General features: G+C 37.2%; 1 protein-coding gene across 8 annotated transcripts in view; it reads right to left on the reverse strand.

Moving 5' to 3' along the window:
• HYDIN (HYDIN axonemal central pair apparatus protein) overlaps nucleotides 1-17,773 on the reverse strand; it is a 288,791-nt gene that overhangs the window by 203,299 nt on the left and 67,719 nt on the right. For all 8 annotated transcript variants that reach the window (XR_012490131.1, XR_002139687.2, XM_074314603.1 and 5 more), the window contains exon 10: nucleotides 12,891-12,990. Coding sequence is in view for 6 of the 8 variants with exons in the window: in XM_074314603.1 (XP_074170704.1) it covers nucleotides 12,891-12,990 (100 nt within the window). In the remaining 2 variants the exon portion in view is untranslated. The remainder of the gene's footprint in view (nucleotides 1-12,890; nucleotides 12,991-17,773) is intronic.

Raw genomic sequence — 17,773 nt, forward strand, 5'->3', positions numbered from 1 at the left:
CTTGGCTCCATAATTCTTCACTGTCCTAGTAGTTCTGTTTTACTTCAAAACAAGTTTTAAAAAATACTTTGCCTTGCTCTTCTATCTGTTCTTAGAGAGAGTTGATCCAAATTACCAAACCCACCATTGCTGGAAATAGAATTGCCAGAACAAAGAGATGCACATTTGACATTCTGACAGCTACCGGCATACTGCCCTCCAGGAAGGTTCTACCAATTTACATACAAACAGCAACAGTATTTAATGGCTCCTGTCTCTCCATATCCTCCTGTTGGGGGGGGGAGGGGGAGGAGAGGGGGATACCACCACTTTTAAAAATCTTTTGATAGTTTGACAGGTTTTCCTTAAATTTGCACCACTTAAATTTCAGTTACTTAAGAAAAAGTTATATATTGGCTCTGTGTGTAACATTCTGAGCATTCAAAACACTTTGGATTCTCTGTTAGATGTAATGTTTAGCATTAAAGCAAATGCACTTTGAATAACCAAGTGATATTTCTAATTTATTATCATCATTATAATGCCTTGTGACATTTTCTGTTCCACCGCCTTCTGTTGCTATTTAGTTTCTGTATATTTAATGCCTTCTCTCCATGACTGTCCTTTTAAAGACAGGAATACTTTCCTCTGTGTTCCTGTAGTGCTTGGCAACACGGTGGTCATTGGGCAAATATTAATTTGATTATAAGAAACAAAAGCAACCCTAGTAATAATTGGAACAACTGATTTATTCAAAGCGTTCCTCCCCACCCCAAACCATCTGACCCTGGAAAAGAAGTTTCTCTAAGGACCAGGTATGTGAGTTGACAACATTCTACCACATAAGCAAAACTTTCAGAAAGCCCAAACCTCACCACTCTACTCCATTATTTTAGTGTTTAAAACTATGGTCAAGAGAAAAGTATTTTGACAGAGATCCAATTTTCAGAATGGCAAAGAAAGGGAATTGCAAATATATTGTAGAATAAACTGCAAGACTATTTATAACTGTCAGACTTAAAGCTTTCCCCATCTGTTACCTTGACTGCCTTCCTTAATAAATAATAAAAATAATAAAAAGGAGATGTGTTGTAATAAAGCAGTGAGCCAAATGTTTCTTTGGAAGTTATTAATTACTTTTAAGGAATTTACCTTCTTTGTAGCTAGCACTTTCCCTCACCCAGGATAGAATGGGAGTACAAGTAACACCCAGCTTTGCATTTATAAGTTAGTCTAAATTTTAGCATTACAATACAAATGCTACTTTTCCACAAGATTTTTGAAGCAGGGATTTTTCTTGTCTTGGCAAAAAGCAGCAAGAGGGAAAAGTCTGAAGAAACTTGTAAACTCTAAGGACAAATTACTTATTAGAAGAGCAAAATATTAAAATGTTTTCTACAAAAAAAGGACAATTTTTCTTCTATGATTACAGTATCCTGCTTTCGCACATGAAAAGCAGAGAGATGCACTACAGAACCCTTTTAACAGCCCCTGAATGCAATAGATTACATTGCATTAAATACCAGAAAATGTAACCATGGGCTCTCAAAACTTGTCATCTAAGATATCTTAGATGTCCAGTATTATACTTGAGCTCCATTCCTGTGTAGTAAGACAAGAAAACAGAGGGGAAAGTACAAATAGGAAGAACAAACTGCCATTACTCACATATTTTAGGACTGTCTGCCCGAAAGTCCTAAAGAATCTAGAAATGATCTTTTAAAATTAATAAGATAAAGATTTATGTCACCAAATCAATATACAAACACCAACTGCATTTTTATACACAGCAACAGTCAGAAAAATTAATTTTTCAGATAATATTTACAACTGCAACAAAAATATAAAGTACCTAGAAATAAATATCACAAAATATACTTACGACCTTCAAGGAATAAATTGTAAAACTTTATTGAAAGATATTGACAAAGATCTAAATAAATAGAGAACTAGAACTATGTTCTTGAAAAGGAAGACTCAATAACATAAAGTTATCTATTTTCTTCCAGTTGATTTACATCTATCATTTTAATACTTTACTAAACAAAATGCCAGCAGGTAGCATTTGGTAAAATTTGATGGGTTGATTATAAAACTTAAATGTAAAATCAAAGGGCCAGTGATAACCAAGATATTCCTAAAGAGGAAAAAATTAAGGGGTCTTGGCCTTTCATATATTAAAATCTATTATCAAGCGATTGCAATTAAGATAATATGGTATTGGAGTAGAAAATGCAAAAATGCCTAAGGAAACAGAATACAGAATCTGAATAAATGCACACATGAAAACTCTGATCTATGAAACTCTGATTAATGACAGAGCATGTGTTGACTATCAATAAAGAAAGATGGACTACATAGTATAAAGAGTTAAAACAACTGGGCATCCACATGGGGTCTGCGGTAGGCTCAATAATGGCACCCAAAGATATCTATATCCTAATTCCTAGAACCTGTAAATATTAATATGGCATATGGAAAAAGGGAGAACATTATCTCAGATGATTAAGAATTTTGAGATGGGGAGATTATCCTGGATTATTGTGATAACTGTACTTTAAAATTTTTCTTGAAATCAGATTGTAGTAGGCCTTCCAATTTCATTCTTCTAGGTTCTTTGCCTTTCCATATGAATTTTAGTGTCAGCTTGTCAATTTCAACAAAAAACGCAACTGGGATTTTGATTTGGATTGCTCTGAATCTATAGATAAATTTGGGGGAGAAATTACATCTTAATGACATTGAATTTACCTACTTATTAACAAGGTATAATTTAGGTCTTTAATTTCTCTCAACAATGTTTTGTAGTTTTCAGTGTGTAGGTCTTACAAGTCTTTTGTCAAATTTATCTCTAAGTATTTCCTATTTCTTAATGCTATTTAAGTGATAGTGCTTTTTAAAATTTCAATTTCCCATTGTTTATTGTATAGAAATAAAATAGATTTCTCTATATATAGATTTGGTATCCAGCAAACTTGCTACACACTTACTTTTTAGTCCTCATTTAGAACAGATATTCTCTAGCACCATCTCCAGATTTTAATTCAATAAAACATAGATGAAACCCCAAAATCGGCATTTTTAATATGCAGAGTAATTTTTAATAAGCAGACTCTCTAAGGACACTACCTTGAGAAACATGGACTTTATTAACTATGTTAAGTTCTGACAACATGGCAGAGTTAGCTGACTCAGTCCATCCTTCAACTTTAAATATGAAAAAAAAAAACACCTTACTAAAAATACGACAAACATTTTTTTTAATACTTACCCAAACTCAAATGAAAGAAAAAAAGGAAAATACCAGGTGCTGGAAATAAAAAGAAAACTCGAAGATTTATAAAGTACATACAGGCCTATGATCTAGTGTGAGCTCAAGTTTTAACACCCTCGCAGAAACAGGACATACGGCTTTGTTCCTATTTGAAAAGGAGGAACTGAACTTAGATCCAGGACCTTGGAAAGGATAATTCTTTCCAAAAGGGAAACTAGAAAAATTCTACCTATTGGTCTAGGGAAGCAGTGATGAAGCTTGTCCTCTACCTGGCACTCTGAATAGAGGAAAAAGGCTCCTATAAGAAATCAAAGTTCCATGTACAGGCATGGGATTCAAATTTACACTATATTATAAGTGAAAGAGTCAGAAGCTGAGAAAATAAAAGTTGTAGGGTCCTTGGCAGAAGAAACAAAAAACTGATCTGAAGGAATACTTCCACGATCCAGTTACCCATGCTGTCTTAGTCTGTTTTGGCTGCTGTAACAAAAATACCACAGACTGGGTGGCTTAAATATTTATTTCTCACAGTTCTCGAGGCTGGAAAGTCCAAGATCAAGGCACTGGCATATTCAGTGTCTGGAGAAAGCTCACTTCCTGGTTCATAGATACTGTCTTCTCACTGCGTCCTCACGAAGAGGGTGAGGGAGCTTTTACATGGACACTAACCCAATTCATGAGGTCTCCACTCTCATGATCTAATCACCTCCAAAGGCCCCACCTCCAAATACCATCACAGTGAGGATTAGGTTTCAACATATGAATTTTGGGGTAAAATGGACATTTAGTCCATAGCACATAATAAAAATGAGCTCACAACACAAACATTTCAAACCATCTGAAGAAATAAGCCAGTATGAGGAAAGTCAGTGGTTACCATAAATATGTAAATTAGTACCCCAAGAATTTGAGATAATAGAAAGCTCTTAAAGAAACTCAATAGAGCATTCTTAAAAACTTTAAAAACATAAATACAGAATTAGAAACCATAATAAAGGAGAAAAAATGAAAATGTTAAAATTATACAGAACTTCTAAAACTGAAAAATCAAGTTGATGAAATTAAAAACTGAAGAGGTAAATACACCAAAAAGTAGACATAGCTACAGAAAATAGTTAGTCAACTGGAAGAAAGATCTTAGAATAATACCCAGAATGTATCATAGAGAGACAATCAGAAATATAAAGGATAGGTTAAAAGATATGGCAATTCCATAGGAAGACATATATTTAAAAGAATTCCCAGAAGGAGAAAACTGAGATAATGAAATGAAAACATTGAGCTATATGAGAGAATAAATGAAAAAGAGATAAATGCTGAGAATGTTCCAGAATCGATGAAAGGTTCTTGGTTTGAAGAAGCATATCAAGTACCAAGTAGGATAAATAAAGGCAAATCCACCACAATGAAACTGTAGGGCACCAAACATAAAGTAATTCTTAATATCAACCTGTAGAAAAGATAGATCACCTAAAAAAATGACAATTAGACTGCAGGAGATTTCTTATATAAACAACTTGGTCCATTGTACATGCTACGAGGAAACAAGCAGCCACGTGGAGGGGACGTGGATAGGAGTTCTAGCAAACAGAACCTAGTGAGGTCCCAGCTTGCAGCCAGGATCAGCCTGCCAGACATGTAGGTGGATGAGCTACTAAAATGCTATCAGTCGTTCAAGCTTCTCCAGCTGTCTCCATGTGGAGCAAAGGGGCACTGTCCTTGCTGAATCCTGACCAAATCGCTAATCTATGAGCGAAAGAAACGATTACTAGCTGTTTTAACAAACTAAATTTAGAGTAGCTCATTATGCTGCAAAAGATAAATGGAACAAAGTAGTTTAAACAAATTAGGGTTTTTATTTTCCTCACATATCAAGGACACTGGGAAATGTAGATTTAGGGGAGTGTAGAGGTTAGGGGATTAGAGCATGTTGATTTTTGTTGTTCGTAAGGATGAAAAAAATGAATATTGATGCAATAGCTACTTTCTTTTCATGTTCCAGAACCATACACTTGTATTTGCTACAGCTTTTTAGTTTAAATTTTAACACATGGGGAGGCTAGGCCTCCCACATTATTCTTGTTTTTCAGAATGTTCTAGACAATCCTAGTCTATTTCTTCTGAAACTTTGGAACCAACCTAATTTAAACAAACACACAAACAAAACACCTTATTGATATTATCACTGGAATCCTATTACATTTACATTATGTAGGAATCACATTACATTTACATTTACATTATCTAGGGAGAACTGACCTAGTTACCATGTTGATCTTCCTGACCAAAAACATGGGCATACTTTTCTATTTGTTCAAGTGTTCTTAAATCTGGAGCCTACATACCTAGATATTTGTGTTATTGCCTGGATTTTTCTTTATGTTTGAAATATTTGATAACTGAAAACAATTTAAAGTAAACATAGTGGTTGATCAAGAAAATAATTTCTTGCTCATGGGACTAAGAAACCTTATATTATAAGGTTGCAACCTGAAGCAAAACTACATATATGTGAGTATTACTCACTTATTACTGTGAAAACCCAAAAATGTTTTAAATGATTTAGCTTCTGTTTCCTAAATCTAATTAAATCTGCACTCTTTAGTTTAATTAGGATAAAAAGCCCTAAACTTGCTAAAACCATAGATATTTCTCACTTACGATGTACGGAATAAAAATGGACATTGAGGTTTCCTCTTAATTGGGTCTTTAAAGGAAGCAGGTGCATCTGGAATCATTTCCACCACGCTGCTTTTCTGCATTTGACTCTGAAGCACCCATTAACGATGTTATCTAGCAATACATTTCACAGTTTAAATCAGAAAGTGTTGCTTCCTTTGAAGTTCCCATATGGTGATCCAAACCAAATATATGCAGTTTCTCTTTGAGTTTTTTTTTAAAGGTAACATTCATGATTAAACTCAGAATTTCCACATTCTATTGGAAAGTCAAGATAGATAAAAGATCAGTTTCAAGACCTAGTTGAAACCATCAGCAAGTCTTTATAAATATCTAACATTCAGCTTTAACTGCTTCCAAGAAAATCTGCAATCTTTAAATGAAAAAAAAATTTCCATTTCAGATGAACTGAAAGATTTTCATGACGTTGTATTTGCCATAATCAGATCTAAGCAGGTCATTCCCCTGCGTTAGTGTCCCTCAGTCATTTCCCCACTGCACTCAGGACGAAGTCCAAGGCTCTCAGTCTGGCATTCAAGGGCCGCCTTCTATGAACTTCATCCCATCTACTACTTCAGCCTCCAGCTTCAATTCCGGCCTCTACCACTTCCCTCTCCAGTCTCACTATTTCTCTGTCTTTCTCTGTCTCCGTCTCTGTCTCTCTGGGAGCCACACCCTAAGAACTCGTGATTCTTTGCCATTTCATGCTCTACATTCTCATGTAGTGTTTTTCTATGTATTTTCACAGTGTTTCCCTGTCTGACCTGCCTAGCCACACCCCACCTTTTTTTTTTTGAACTAGACTAATCAAGAGTCGCTTTCTCTGGGGAGCCTTCCTTAAACACCCCAAGACTGAGCTACATGCCCTGTATCCTCTTGTAGTCTTCATTGATTCCCTGTGTCGAGCACTGCAATGTACCTGTTGGTTTCTGTGTCCGTTTCTCCTGTTCATTTCTATGTTTTCTGAGCACAGAAACTATGCTTTTGTATATCTTTGTACTCAATGAGCCTAGATATAAAACTTTGAAAGATAAAGTCGCAGGTGGGGATATGAGTTAAATCTCATGAATCCTGACAGGCCTCCCTTAAGACCAGTGATAGTTGCCTTCCCTGCTACTGCCTGTCTCTGAACACACATTCACGTAACAGGGCTCTATACAACGATGAAAATGAAATACAATTAGAGCTACAGGCAACACATGGGTGAGACATGCAGATTGATTCCAATGACGTACATTCCAAAAACAGGCAATACTAGATTGTATTGTTTAGGAACACATACATAGGGGTTAAAAACTAAACAAAATCAAAGAAATAATGATCATAAGGGACAGAATGGTGATTTTCTCAGGGGAAGGTTGGGGTGAGTAGAGTGTGATTGGGAAGGGACACACCCAGGGGGCTTCCAGGGACTGGCAATATTTTATTATTGATCTTGGTGACAATTACATATGTTTGCCTTATAATTATGTTATGATTTATATGTATGTATGTGTATTAATTCCCTATTGCTGCTACAACAAATTACCACACACTTTGTAGCTTATCATACAAACTTATCTTAAAAGTTCTAGAGGTCATGTCTATTCAGGGTGTTGTACACCTGAAACTAATAATATAACATTGTATGTCAACTATAATTGAAAAATTAGAAAAAATAAATGTTTGTAAGTTTTGGCGATCAAAAGTCCAAGATGGGTCTCATTAGGCTAAAATCAGGTGTTGACAGGGCTCCTTCATGGAGGCTCTCGCAGAAAACCCATTTACTTGCCTTTTCCAGTTTCTACAGGCTGCCTGAATTCCTTGCCTCTTCCACCTTCAAAGCCAGAAATGGCTGTTCAAGTCTTTCTCATATTGTGTCACTCTGACACTGAGACTGGTAATCTCTGCTTCCCTCTTCGACCCTTTAAGGACCTTTGTGATTATATTGAGCCACCCACATAACCCAGGATAACCTCCATACCTTAAGGTCAGCTCATTAGTAACCTAAATTCTATTTTCTGCCTTAATTCCCCTTTGCCATATAATGTATTAATAACATATCCTCAGTAACATATTCCCAGGTTCAGGGACATGGACATCTTCGGGAGGCCATTACCACAGCATGTATAATGTTCATTTCTGAATCTATGTTCTATTTCTTAGTGACCAAAGGTTAAAGGTTAAACTGTGGCATATAAATAAAAAGGATTCATATACAACCATAAAAAGAAAATAAAACGTTTAAATTTAGTATTATGGAATAATCTCCAAGAAATATTTAAAAAGCTGTGTCAGAACCATTGTGTAAAGTATGCTATCATTTATGTAAAAAGGTGTGAGAAGCAGCAGCATGTCTGTATGTATTTGATTCTATGTGCTCCAAGCACGTAAGAAAACAAAAGCAAAGCAAAATAAAATAAAGCAAGGGTAGAAGTTTTTCTATCTGCCCAAGAAGTATTTCTCAGTGATCTACAACCAAGGTAATAGTAAGGAATCATCACGAGCCTTTGAAAAGACACATAGAATTACATGGAATTTACAAGGAAGGTAATATGGAATTACTATGTAAACAAAGCCTTTCCCTAGCAATTGTATATTTTAAAATACCACTCACAAAACAAAGAACAATGTCATGCAGATGGAAAATTATACTATTCAGTTTACTCAGAATGTGAATTCTGTGACAGAATTCAGAATTGCAAATGAAACAATAGATAAATACAACTAGTTATGTAATGTTTGGGAACCTCCCAGAGAGCAGCCAACCCCTTGGAATTTGGCCAAGCACACAGGCCGAGGGGAGCCACAAAGAGGGGGGCGGTCCTTCCACCTGTGGCATGGGGGCCCCTGGAGCACTTCCAGGCTGTATCTGAACACTGATGTACCATTTCCTTTAGACCCATTAAGAAGTCTGGGATAGATGCTGCTGGTCGAAAGGGCAGAAACAAACTAATGTCTATGCAGAAAGTCCTAGTCAGTTCTGCATTCATCCTGGAGCCATCCTGAGAATCCTGCATTCATGGGCAAGGAAAGACCAGATCAAATTAGGATTCATTCACTCACATATTCATGTTTTTATTCCATCTATTTGCTCATTCATTTAATCAATATTTATTGAGTGGCTTTAGGCTTCCTGATGCTAACAGTGTAAGACGTGGAATAGATTTTAATATATAAATTTTAAAACAGGCAAAACTGTACTATTTTGTTTAGGGATGCATACATAGGGGATACAATTATATAGTAAAATAATAAAACAACTATCATAAAAATCACCGTGATGGTGAACCATGGAAGGTGAAGTAAGCATCATCAGAAAGGAACACACACCTGGAGGAGGTGAAGGGTGGCACAGTTATGGGTCAGGCAGCCCATCCTTCTGCACTGTTCTTCGACTGCCTGACCACTTTATACACAGAGAAAAGGGACTGCGTAGATATTTGACTAGAAATATTCTGAGTACAGCAGAACAGTAGAATTTTTGCATTCGAAAAAACTAATGATTGTGCGCTCTTATTACTCGCCCCTCAAGTTTAAAATAATCATCACAGCCATAGTCCTTGGAGACCTACACATGAAACAGCAGAGGCAGGTAGTATTTTTTTCATTTTTACGTACAAATGGACAACCATAGACCAGAAGACATCGGAAGAAACGCGATGAATGCATGATACCAACTACCCTGGAATTTTCTGACTTATAAATATCAGCATTTCTCTGGGTGTTCTTATTTAATAGCCTTGAATGGCATTTTGTGTCATTTATTACTCATGTTTGATGATTAAAAGTTTGTTCTTTGACAACAGATGAAAATCCTATAGGTCTAACATTGGACTGCTAACATTTCCAGAAGAATAAAATTAAAAAGTAGAGAAGAGTATGCAAAAATACTAATAAAATAAAATTTCCCAGTGGCGGCTGGTTGACTCAGTTGGTTAGAACGTGGTGCTCGTAACAACAGGATTGCCAGTTTGGTCCCCACATGGGCCACTGTGAGCTGTGCCCTCCACGACTAGATTGAAACAATTACTTGACTTGGAGCTGATGAGTCCTGGAAAAACCCACTTAAAATAAATAAAAGTTTAAAAATAAAAATTTCCCAGAGCTGAAGTGACACATGAGTAATCAGATTCAAATGGCCCACAGACAACTGAGGAGGATGAATTAGAAAAAACTCACTCTTGGACATAGCTTCATTACAATTCAGACCCCAAATACAAAAAGAAAACCCTAGAAAATATTGAGAGAGAAATAACAGGCCACCTATAAAGAAATGAGAATTAGGTGACCTTGAGACATCTGGATTTTTACAATAAAATTTGGACAATGTCTTCAAAGTTCTGAGGAGAAATTATTTTAAACCTAGAATTCTATTGTCAGCTAAACTATCAAGTGAATATGGAGACAGAATGGGACGTTCAAGGGTCAGTTTCTGTTTTATATACCCTTTTTGAGGAGGTTACTTAAGCAAAGTGAAAGTGAAAAGATGTAATGGAACACACATGGAAATTTAAAACATAATTCCTGGATAACAACTGTGTAGGAGGTGACTGATCTAAATTAGAATAAGAAGCTGGTAGTCTCTGAGAAAAATGTCTTCGAGGAGAATAAATTCTAAAATTAGATAGGAGTAAAGAAATGCGGAATTAGAAACCACAGTGGGGGGGAACCCAAAAGCTGCACAAAAGAGTTAAGTCAAGTATGAAGTAAGCTAAAACAAAGCATAATTGTGAGAAACGGATGAACATTTAAAAAAAAAACCTACTTGATATAGACCTTAGGGACATTCTTTGAGTGACTAAAAGTCAGAACTTGACCAACAGAGGATAAAATGCAATCCCAGAATACACTTTAGTGTATACAATTTATGTAGACAAAATAGAAGATTTAAATATGGTTATCAATCATGATAATATAAGCAGAACAACTCCCAGAAGAGGGAGAAAGTGTGGAATGGTGGTGAGCAAGTTAGGGGGTCCCAATCCTTACACATCAAGAGAGATTATAGAGTTGATGGAATAAAAATATAGCTTTAAGTATGTATATTAATTTTGGCTATAAACAAAATTCATAAAATGAAATATGTTAAAGTAATTGGTTGCTAGGGGCTGAGGTGGGGGATGGAGCTCCCTGCAAAGGGGCATGAGGGAACTTTATGTGGTGATGGAGAGATTCAATACCTGATTTTGGTGGTGGTTACATGACTGTTTCGTTTTGTCCAAGTTCACAGAACTACACTCCCCAAAAGGGTGGATTTCACTGCACGTAAATTCTAACTCAATAAGCCCAGGAAGAGGTAGAGGAAATGTAAGTGAACTAAATCCTCATCTTTCATATTGGGGACTCAAAAGTAATGTGTGAAGTTGATAACTCAGAGCAAATGATAACAAATAGCAGTATAAGCATAGAACTAGCAAGGGATTAGCAAGGGATTAGCAAGGGAATTAGCAAGCATAGAATTATAGCAAAATATCTAATCCAGGCTCACGTTGCCCCAGATGTCATGTTTTACTAGTCCCCTCCAATCTGGAACAGTTCTTCAGTCTTTCTTGACTTTCAAGACCTGGATATTCTTGAAGATTATAGGCTGGTCATTTTGTTTTGTTCTTCTGTTGGGGTTAGTCTGATGTTTTCTCATGATTAGACCCAAGTTAGCTATTTTTGGCTCTAATATCATTGAAGAGAGGCTGTATTCTCATTGCATCCTAGCAGGTGGTCCAAGAGGCTGATTTGCTCATTACTGCTGGTATTAACTAAGATAATATCTACTACCTTTATTCAGTGTACATTTTCTCCTCTTTATAATTAATAAGTATTCTGAAAAAGGATATTTTGAGACTACATAAAATCCTATTCCACACCCCGCTTTCACCCATTAGTTTTAAGATCCATTGATGCTTTATCCTTGAATTGGTTATTACTATGATTGCCAAATGGTAAATTTTATTGAATAGACTCTTATTAACTCAATGGATTCTAAACTATTAATGTCATTATTTTGATTCTCAAGTTGTTCTAAACTTGGTCAGTGGGCATCCCTTTGCTGGTCATTTTGACATGTTTCTGTCATTTTTTGAGCATTCTCTTACTTTCCAACACAAGAGAATGTTCCAGGCTCATCTTGTTCTTTCTCTGCTTCAGTCCTGCAATCAGTCAATTCTCTAAGGTTTCTTTTAGTGGAGGGTGGGATTTAGAAACCACGCTTTGGGTTCCAGGTGTGCTCATTGCTATTTGGGTCTCAAAGCTTCCAGGACCTCTCAATGGACATAGCTAGGAACCATGCATGTATATGTACATAAACATATACACACACTTACATATATGTCTATATCTCTGCATATAAACAACCGTGGTTCATACTGATAATGCCAATTCTATTCCCTATCAAAGGGCTCATCTTGGTCTTCCTCCTTTCCGTATTTGTATCTCCCTCCTCGAAGAGTGAAAACCACTGGCTCTTGTTATCCCCACTAGATTTACTTTTTTGCTTAATTCTTCTATGTATAATCTTCTGAAGCCATCATGTTGCCACCCATACTTGCACACCCTCCTTGTGGCTCTGGCCACTGCCAGGCTGCCTTCCCACCCCACTTGGCATGCACTGCTTTGATAAAAACTTAAAAAGAAAAAAAAATAAGTAGCCAAATACTACAAAAAGGACAAAAAATAAATTGTGAGGACCTGTCTCAAGGAATGTTCTTACTGCTCTAGAATTCAAGGAGAAACTCAGATCCATGTTTTTCTATCCTCCCCCACCCACCACACCACAACTGTCACGTGCTTCAAAGTTTGATCTGTTTTAGAAAGAAGTGAGTCGTGTATAGCTTGACTCCATTATTCCCCTCCTGATATTGTGCACTGCCCATAGCCTGAACACATGTGGGCACGCATGTACAGACACACATAGTCTCAGGCACCCCACTTTACTCTCTGGGCACTTGGTAACCTGGGTTTACCACATACAGGAAGTCTTTACCTGAAATGTCACAGTAAACAGTGTGTTGGTAGACTTTGGCTTCCGGAGGGTTAAAGTACACAGTGATTTCAGCTGATGAGTTGGGCCAGACATCACCTTCCTGAAAAACATGAAAGAATCCTTGAAAAACAATATGATGCTTACCATTAAGTTTATGTAAAAGAAAGTTTCATATTTACAGTATCCCATTTTCTTCAGCATGCTTCCTTTCTCCATTCCCCTCTGCTGGTTCAGACCTTTATTCTCTCCCGTCTTATGTTTTTATGCAATACGATGAAAGGAAGGTACTGCTTTTAAATGTCATTATTATAACATTTGAAAGAAATACGTTTACAACAAATAAAAGAAAGCACTATTTTACCCAACAGATAGTTAACTTATGCTACTTGTTAAGAGGTGGTACAAGTTGGAAATGAGCTTCAAAAATAATTTCAGTGAGTTCACATAACTAATTATGATGTTACTTTATAACTAGGATGCTTAGTACATTTAAAAACTGTGTATATTCAATGAACATTCATTGTATGCCAGTGTGTGCCCAGCACTGAACTTCAGAGATGAAGAAGGGTGTGTGTACAAATCTCCCATGTTAGACGGGTGATAAATATGTATATAAATATTTTATAATATATATGATAAATGCTGTGCCTATATAAATAAGGTCCAGATGGGCCACAGAGAAAGAAGTACCTAACTTATTTGATGGAAGGACCACATTCCCAGCTTTTGTGGTGACAGCATGAGGAAATACTCTTATTCTATAAAAACACCGCCCAAAGCAGAACGGTGGCCAGATCAAACCCTAGTTCTCACCTAGTGTGATATTTCTCAATTTAATTCAAACCACTCAAAAGTCATAATAAGAAACTAAATTTTGACATTGTAATGCACATGCCATATATCAAAATGCCCTTGAGGTATTCTTTGAAAAATATTTTCTACTAACGATGTAACCTGGGGCCTCTTCATTAACTTCTCAGGACTGTAAAAGAAGATGCTGATATCACCTGCCTCAAAGGGTTTCCTAAGGTCAGACGAGGTCATGCAGGCCAAATGCTTTGCCCCACGCTCAGTATACAGTAAGAGCTTAGTAAATAGCTGTTTATTATGATTGATGTTATATTTATGCCACTTGGAAAGAATAAGAAAGAATAAGTATGGGAAAAATTAGGCGGGAAAAGCATGTTTTTTCTCTATGTGTTTTGTAAATAGGGCCAAATAGGGCATATGTGATTAAACACATCCAAAATCTATAAACAATTCCACCAGCTAAATAGAAAACTAAGGAAAGAAAATGTGATAAATAATTAGGCTCCAGTTTCAGACGGTCCCCAATGCATATTCTATTTCCAGGCTGAGTAGAAATAAACATAGTGCTGGAATAAAGATCAAGCGGAGAACAAAATGGTTTAAAATGCAGACATCCAGGGGGCAGCTGGATGGCTCATTTGATTAGAGCACTGGCTCTGAACAGCAGGGTTGTTGGTTCAATTCCCACATGGGCTAGTGAGCTGCACCCTCCACAACTAGATTGAAGGACAATGACTTGGAGCTGATGGGCCCTGGAGAAACACACTGTTCCCCAACATTCCCCAATTTAAAAAAAATGCTGACATCCAACAAGGGTGTGGGGCAGATAGAAAACTAGAGCTGATTTAGATTTACTTATGAAGGTGACAGACTGATCAGTGTCGTTCTCAGGCAGCACCCCCTGACTTCAGAATGATGAAATGAAGGGTACAGAACCTCCAAGAAGCAGCAGTGAGGGCTGTCAGTCCTGTGGGCCCTGGGAGCGCTCACCTCCTAGCTCCGCCCACTAGAATGAAGGCTCCATGAGGGCAGGCACTGTTCTATCCCCAGGACCTAAGCCAGAGTGGCTCATAGTAAGTGCTCAAGAGTATTTATCAAATCAGTCACATCCATTCACTCTGCATATGTGTAGTTATTAGCAGATGGCTATTCATCTTTGTAGCCTATTTCCACCATTTTCTCCTCAGCTAGAGCCACAAAATCAGTTTTGGAGCTGGCAGGGACGTTTGAGGTCATGCAAGAAACAGGGAATTCCTAAGCACTTCCACTTATTTAGGCATTTCACTGTGGCACTTTTCCAAACTTTGAAGTAAGTATCTGTTCCCTTCTGATAAATGGCAAATACCTGGCCCTTTTGATTAGTGGGGGTCTTAGTGATATTAAGTGTTAGGAACACTCGTGCCTAGAATGGGCAGAGAGGCCAGGCAGAAGAGGTGGCTCCTCCATTCACTCCATTCACTGTATCAAGCGTATCCATCTCAGGACTGAAGACCTGGGCTACCTCCTAACTCCTGAGACAAATGTATCCTCCTGGTGGGTTTAGACTCTGCTCTCTCTGGGAGTATAGACTGGATACAGGTAACCTGTTCCTATCCGAACTGACTGACCAAAAGGACCCTCTTGGATCCCTAGAAAAACTCTGCTAGGAAAGTCGCACCAGAATGGTAGGAAATGGCCCCCAAAATGATTCACTGGAAGTCAGGTAAGCTCAGGACATGTAGGTAAATTCAAGGGCTTTATGGTTTGGGGTGGGCCAGATCACTTTCAAAAGCATTATCCCAGCCAGAGAATCCAGGGTCCGCGTGCAGACAAGGAGGCAACACACCTAAGCCACTTGAGCTCTCTCCCAGAAGCACTCTGGGACACCCCACAATCAAAGAAGTCTGATGATCAGAACTGGTGGGCTGGAAAATGGTGGGATAGACACGCTCCAGAGAGGCACCAGAATGTCCCCAGAGGAGGGTGTGCTGAGGTCTGGATGTGATCCGTGAGAGTATTGTCTGATATGGAGGCTCCCTGGCAGCTGGAAGCCCTTCTGCTTGGCAAGGGAAGACAGTGCAAGGCAATCTGAATTCACAAGTTCAAACTGAGCAAATGGGACTGTAGGCTCAGAGCTGTCTTATCCTGGGCTGTAGCTGTTTCATTGCGCCTGTGACATTTACTAGTCACTTGCACCTTTATTGAGTCCTGGGAGATAATTCAAGGACAATCCTATTCCAAAACACTCTCCTGGGTTTGTATCAGGTAATGTGCAATAAGAGGGCTGTGTGATCTGTGAAAACAGAAGTGTGGTCACTCAGTTTCCTCTCGCAGAGGGATGCTTTCAACAGTAGATCATTTGAAGGAGTTAGGAACATGTACAAGGACACTTATTTTTCAGTTGTGATTAAAGTAAATATTAAATAACCTCTATTTCTTTATAGCAAGAACTCAATATAGCATTTTCTAGCAAATCTGAGAGAGCAAACCCCAGAAACAATCAGCCTAAAATGACCTCACTTTCACTTCTATATCTTTGAGACATTTCATATTACTTCTCTAACACTTCTGAAATTAACTTCCATGTCATTTATGTCTCTGAAAAGAATTTTTTCTTTTTATTGCTTAGTTCTAAAGAGTCTGAAAACCAAAACATTCCGAATTTTCCCTACTGGCTCTGATATCAATATCTTTTCCTCCCAGTTCTATGAAACCAGCCTGCTCATCACGCAGAACCCCCTGCTACTCTACTTTCTTTATATATATGGCCCCTCTCCCATCACTGTCCCTTTTCCAGCTCCAAATGAGAGATTAAGTATACAGGATATATAATCCATAGTGACTATTATCTTGTTGGTTGAAAATAATTGTCAAAATGACCTTCAGTTATATTGTAATTATCTTCTTGGTCTTAATGTTTTGTTTTTCCCTCAGATTCATAATTGCATTTTACTTATTAGTCAAGTGACCTGCTAGAAGGAATCAACTTTGAATTTTCAGGTATAAAGCTATTTCCCATATTGCAGTTTTTGTCCCAATATTAAATATCTTTATAAATGGAACTTCATGTTTCCTCCAGACCAAGAACAAACAAGTGACTTGATAGAGAGTTCCAAGACTTTCTGAAAGCTGTCTATGAACATACTGCCACTGGTCATGATAGGTGATTAATACAATCATGAGAAAGGTGTCCTTTAAACATGTTCTCCTTAAAAAATTATATTGGCAATGATTAAAGGGGCTCTTTGAAAAATCTCCCCTAAAAATCCTTAAGTGAAAAAATATAATTTAAAAATCACCTTTCTTCCCCCTTCTCTATTACCCATCTCCTTCCTTCCTTCCTTCCTTCCTTCCTTCCTTCCTTCCTTCCTTCCTTCCTTCCTTCCTTTTTTCTTTCCTTCCTACTCTCTTTCCTTCCTTCCTTCTTCCCTTTTTTCCTTCCCTCCAATGAAATGTTATTTCTCACAAATTTTACAAAATCAAAACCCAAACTGTAAGAACATAATTATATATACGTTTAAGCTACTTGGTTTATCTGGAAAATGGTTTACAATATGACTCAATACCTATGTTTATCATATAAAATAGTTATTTTAACTCCCAATTTACATCTAGGAAAGTGATCCAAACATTTGCCTACTCAAATGTTATACTTTCCAATCATATCTCTAATCTGATAAAAGTCTGAATCATATCTAAATCCAAATCATAATATTTGCAACCATTAACTGAGAGCTCATGTTCCCAGCACTGTGTTAAGGGCTGGTATACATTAACATTATCTAGTTCAATCTTTACAAACTGGTGAAGTATTATCCCCATTTTCAAGATGAGAAAACCAAGGCAAAGAGAAGTTAAATATCTCACCCAATACCACACCAATAGTAAGTGGCAGAGCTGGGTCTTGATAATATTTTTTTCTTTAACATCTCGAATGCCACTGCAATTATAATAAAAGGTCAGACCTCAACTCTCTCAAATTATAAAAAAATGCCAGAAGAAATTTAAAAACACTACAACTGATAAACAGATTTCGATGAAGACAGCATGACCTGGTATTCCTGTCTGGCGAACATAATAGGACACTTTGCATG

The sequence above is a fragment of the Rhinolophus sinicus genome, linkage group LG11 (assembly GCF_036562045.2).
Source record: "Rhinolophus sinicus isolate RSC01 linkage group LG11, ASM3656204v1, whole genome shotgun sequence".
Classification (NCBI taxonomy): Eukaryota; Metazoa; Chordata; class Mammalia; order Chiroptera; family Rhinolophidae; genus Rhinolophus; species Rhinolophus sinicus.